Here is a 5,278-nt window from a genome sequence, read left to right as displayed (position 1 = left end):
CGGACAGAGGAGCAGGCCTTGGAACCGATAGCGGGACCTAGTGCGGGTGAAGGGCTATCCGGAGGGACTGGGGGTGGGGAGGAGGAGCTGGTGGTAGATGAACCTGCTGCCGCTCCGTCTCCCGCATCCATAGGCTCGCTGGAAGCCATAGCTGACCTGGACCTGGGACGGTCCTCGCCGCTGGAGTATGATATCTCCGCGGATGAGGAGACCGAGCTCGGGGACAGAACTTGACGTCTGCAGCTCTCTTCGGGGGTTTAAGGTGCGTTCAAATTAATCTGCATCACTGCAAAGCGGCGACTGCCATCATGGCACGAGAGCTCAAGGTCAAAAGATATGATATCGCCTTAATCCAAGAGCCCTACCTGTACAAAGGTGAGGTGAAAGGACTCGGCGGCACAGGTGGAATGTTAATATATAATTGTTCTACTAATGATACGAGGACTTGCATTTATGTCAGAAATGGGATAAGTGCGATTCCTCTATCCAGGTTTTCTTACAGGGATCTCACAGCAGTGAAGATCCAAAGGGAGGGAGATTTGCGAGGAGTGATAGTGGCATCGGCATATCTCCCATATGAAAAGGCAGATCCTGTGTCAAGGCAAATGCAGGATCTGATACAACACGGCAACCAAGAAGATCTGGAAACCATCATTGGCTGCGATGCGAATGCTCATCATGTTGTGTGGGGCAGCTCAAACAACAACGCCAGAGGAGAGAGGTTACTGGATTTTCTGGTGAGTTCTGAAACACATGTTATTAACAAGGGTAACAAACCTACATTCTTCAATGCCCGGAGGGCAGAGGTGATTGACCTGACGCTTGCATGTAAAAAGGCAGTCCGGAAAATCACTAACTGGTATGTTTCGGACGAGATATCATTGTCTGACCATAACTATATATGCTTTAGGTATAATGCTCCTATAAGAAAAGACGCAATAAAAAGAAGGAATCCCAGGAACACTAATTGGGAAGACTTCAAACGGGACCTAAGGACGGAACTTAGTGAACCAAAATGCAAACTTAACTCTGTGCTTGAAATAGAGTTTGACGCTGATCGAATCACCAATGCCTTGAAGACTGCCTGGAGGGATAACTGCCCGGAACGCGAGGCGGGATCGAAGAAACTTCCATGGTGGACCAAGGAAATAGCCCTATTACGAAGGGAGACAAGAAAGGCATTCAATATAGCAAGAGCTAGGAATGACTTTACAGAGTATAGAAGAGCACTGACGGAGTATAGCAAAGCGGTGCGAAAGGCAAAGAGGAAGGCATGGAGGGATCATTGTGAGATGATCAACTCAGTTCCCGAGGGCATGAGACTGACAAAGGCCATGTCAACAACCAAAGCGAACCCACTTACTACAGTATGGAGTGAGAGGGGGGGATATACGGAAGCAGGCAAAGATACGTTGAAAACAATGATAGCAACGCACTTTCCTGAATCACAGGTCCTAAACGATGATCAAGATCCAATCAGCGTGGAGGAACAAAATAGAACAACAAACAAGCTCGACTGGGTTACGGCTAAAAGAGTAGTGGATGAGACTAAGGTGAGATGGGCAATCGGGAGCTTTGAACCATACAAGGCACCAGGCCCAGATTCGATCTACCCAATTCTCTTGCAGCAAGGAATCTCCATTCTGAATCCTCATCTATGCAGGTTATACAAAGCCTGCATAGCATTTGGATACATACCTAAGGTATGGAGAGAAGTCAAAGTGATCTTTATACCTAAACCAGGTAGACCGGATTACAACGACCCTAAGGCATATAGGCCAATAAGTCTACAATCTTTTCTTCTCAAATCGCTTGAAAAACTTGTAGATAAGTACATAAGACAAGGACCACTAAAAAGATTTCCTCTACATGAGCTACAATGTGCATACCAGGCAGGGAAATCTACAGAAACTGCGCTACACTATGTAACCGGCAGGGCGGAGGCAGCTCTTGAGAGTAGGGAGGTTACTGTTGGGACATTTGTCGACATAGAGGGGGCATTTGACCGCACTACCTTCGTCTCTATAGGAGCTGCTGCTTCTGACCACGGGGTACCACTACCTCTATGCCGGTGGATAGACTGTATGCTTAAAGGCAGGATTATTCAATCAGAACTGCAAGGAGAGTGCATGAGTGTAAGGACTGTCAAGGGCTGCCCGCAAGGGGGGGTACTCTCACCCTTGCTATGGAGCCTGGTCGTGGACTCACTACTTGTGAAACTTAACAAAGGACCACTCTACACGGTTGGATATGCAGATGATTTGGTAATTATGGTAAGGGGCAAGTTCCCAACTACTGTGACAGACATCATGCAAAGAGCCCTCAACACACTGGAAGAGTGGTGTGACAAAAACCACCTCTCGGTGAATCCGGGAAAAACGAATGCTATTGCATTTACAAAAATGAGAAATACAACAGGGCTAGGACATCTCTACCTTTATGGTAAGCAGATAACCTGGACCAATGAAGTGAAATATCTAGGGGTAATCCTAGATAAGGAACTTACATGGCGTAAACACCAAGATACGGTCATAGCTAAGGCTATGAGAGTGCTGGGAATGTGTCGTGGTGCATACGGGAAGACATGGGGACTTAGTCCCAGAGTGATGAGGTGGATCTATATAACTATGGTGAGACCAATAATACTTTATGGCAGCATTGTCTGGTGGCCTAGAATTAGGTTACAGACGTGCAGAACGGCACTGGGCAAATTGCAAAGAATTGCATGCCTAGCAATAACGAGTGCGTTTAGAACTACGCCAACTGCAGCATTGGAGATTATTCTGGGATTGCCCCCACTGCACTTGGCGCTAGAAGTAGATGCAAGGAAGGCGCTGCACAGACTGAAGGGGGCGGGACTTTGGAGTACATCCAAACCTTGCACCAAGCACACAAGGATGGGGAGCGATCCTCAATTAGATGCAATAATGGACATGGGTTGTGATACAATGCAGCCTAGGTACATGTTTAGCAAGGATTTCAAAGTGTCTATACCAACAAGGGAAGACTGGAAAAGAGGACTAAAACGTCAACAAGACAGCCTGATCTGGTATACTGACGGCTCCAAGATGAACTCAGGAACAGGAGCGGGCGTCTACTCCAAACAATCTGAGCACAGTGAAAGCTTAGGGAGGTTTGCAACAGTGTTTCAAGCTGAAACCTATGCTATAATCATGTGCGCAGTAAGGAATATAGAACAGGCGCATAAAAAGCGTGACATTTACATATTAAGTGACAGTCAGGCAGCACTCAAAGCCATTGCCTCAGTGAGGGTTGGATCCAGACTCGTTCTGGAGGCAATCTTGGCACTGAATAAACTTGGAAGGCACAACAGGGTGACCCTCATGTGGGTACCTGGACATACTGGAATCGAAGGCAATGAGAGAGCCGACAGTCTAGCGAGACAAGGGTCAGAGGCGGCACCTATTGGGCCAGAGCCGATAGTGCCCTTATCTATGAGCACTTTACACATGGCCATGAGGCAATATATATCCAGGAAGCACAGAGCTGAATGGGAAAGCTCCAACGGTATGAGCCACTCCAAACTATTCCTAGTTGGAAACACAAGATCATGGGAAAAGCTCATACTCAATGGAAACAGAAGGCAAGCCCGAGTGATCACGGGTGCGCTGACAGGACACTACACTACAAACCACATGCTCCACAAAATGGGCCTAACTACGGATGACAGCTGTCGAGTATGTGGAGAACATGCGGAGTCCATGAAACACGTACTGTGCGAATGTGACGCGCTAGCTAGAACTAGAATGGGTCTCCTGGGGTCGGCTTATCCGACACCAGAAGAATATAGGTCCTTCTCACCAAAGCTCTTAATCCACTATATGGATAGGATCTTTGCGGATGAGAGGGGATAAAGGTATAGGGAAGCACAAAAGATCCCAATGGGTCGACGTGCACTGCGCTCATGCGCGGCCCTAAATAAGATAAGATAAGATAAGTAGTTAAATAAAGCTCTTTAAATGTTTTCAAATCCTTAGCACGTTTATAAAACCCACACACGTTTAACCAACTGCACTTCACTGTTTACTAGCTCATTTGTAACTACAAAATGAGCAGTTTACGTAAGTTCAGTTGAAGTATTTTAGTTCGCAATAAATTTTACGTTTGCTCAAAACGGTTACTTTAAAACATCTCAAAATGTACCAGTTTACGGCCGTATTTGAAATATGTAGGTGTATTTAGTACTAATACTTTTCATGGGTGCTTTTAGTAGTTTGTAGTGCTCATTACACATAGGAAGCCTATTAAATTTAGCGCCATACTGAAAAATTTTTTTTTGTCCACAACGAGGAAGCTCTTGGCCTGTATCTCACCTGATGGTAAGTGATGATCAGACCGAAGGTGAAAGCGAGCTTCTCCCGGAATCCTCAACCATAGAGGAACTGGCTATATCTTACCTCTAACTGCCGGAACACAACAATGCTGTTAACATTGTTGTTATGGCGACAGACTTAGGTAAGATGGTGGTAGCTAGCCAGGCGGACTTAGAACAAGCCCTACCACCAACCAAACCGAACAGAAAAATCTGCCCCCACTGGGAATCGAACCTGGGACCTCTGCGTCTGAAGCAGGTGGTCTTACCACTAGACTATGAGGCGGTTATACAGTATAATACAGTAATAATCATAGAAGGATTTGTTACATACTTTAAAAGCTTTATACGAGTAAATTACTGAAGTGAAGTATTTTTTATTAAATTACTTAAATGTTACATAACTTGAGCCCTTTCAATTGGAGAGCCTAATAGGTAATTATTATAACTAAATTGATCTGATAACCCAAACAATTATATAATTTGATACATGAGTAGTTAATCACGCTTTGTAGTAAATAAACCTATTATTATCCAATTTAAACATTAATAAAACTTGACTCTTTTGGTAGGAAAATCCACTGGGAAAAATCGAATATTATTTTAACACATGCAAATAAAATATTCAAGGTAATCAATTCCAATAACTACACCTATCAAAACGTAGAAGGATCCGTAATAGAGCAAAAATACCGGCACCATCAAATTCTCAAGAAAATGCAACCTTTTTAATCCCATACAGATCACAACTAACAACAAGTCTGGCAGTGGAGACGATACCTAAATACTTTGTCAATAAAATTATAATCATAGAAAGATGACACTTGCCCTATTCACATTGCAACTTTAAGATAAGAACTGTCAACAAACTATCTTGGATACTCCCAATCACCTCTAAGGTTTTCCTTGTTCGTTGCAGATGCGCGAGCGCAGACTGCGAGCCAT

General features: G+C 44.6%; 2 protein-coding genes across 2 annotated transcripts; both read left to right on the top strand.

Annotated features, from left to right (window-relative positions):
- Positions 1–308: 308 nt before the first annotated feature.
- LOC135077339 (uncharacterized) lies at positions 309–2,079 on the top strand. The gene is made up of 4 exons (XM_063971865.1): positions 309–409; positions 491–859; positions 911–1,553; positions 2,029–2,079. The coding sequence occupies exons 1-4, from the start codon at positions 309–311 to the stop codon at positions 2,077–2,079; spliced, it is 1,164 nt and encodes a 387-aa protein (XP_063827935.1).
- An 818-nt stretch (positions 2,080–2,897) lies between these two features.
- LOC135077338 (uncharacterized) lies at positions 2,898–3,875 on the top strand. The gene has a single exon (XM_063971864.1). It carries the CDS (start codon positions 2,898–2,900, stop codon positions 3,873–3,875), a length of 978 nt encoding a protein of 325 aa, XP_063827934.1.
- Positions 3,876–5,278: the final 1,403 nt, after the last annotated feature.

Source organism: Ostrinia nubilalis, chromosome 13 (genome assembly GCF_963855985.1).
Source record: "Ostrinia nubilalis chromosome 13, ilOstNubi1.1, whole genome shotgun sequence".
NCBI lineage: Eukaryota > Metazoa > Arthropoda > Insecta > Lepidoptera > Crambidae > Ostrinia > Ostrinia nubilalis.
Note: the sequence above shows the minus strand (reverse complement) of the source record. Positions and strands in the feature narration are given on the sequence as shown.

Bases quoted from the DNA above. Each gene is read 5' to 3' on its own strand.
- LOC135077339 (XM_063971865.1), top strand. From the start codon at position 309: ATGGCACGAGAGCTCAAGGTCAAAAGATATGATATCGCCTTAATCCAA. The intron at 860-910 runs GTATGTTTCGGA...TATATGCTTTAG, and splicing joins GTCCGGAAAATCACTAACTG to GTATAATGCTCCTATAAGAA. The intron at 1,554-2,028 runs GTGAGATGGGCA...TCGTCTCTATAG, and splicing joins GAGTAGTGGATGAGACTAAG to GAGCTGCTGCTTCTGACCAC.
- LOC135077338 (XM_063971864.1), top strand. From the start codon at position 2,898: ATGGGGAGCGATCCTCAATTAGATGCAATAATGGACATGGGTTGTGAT.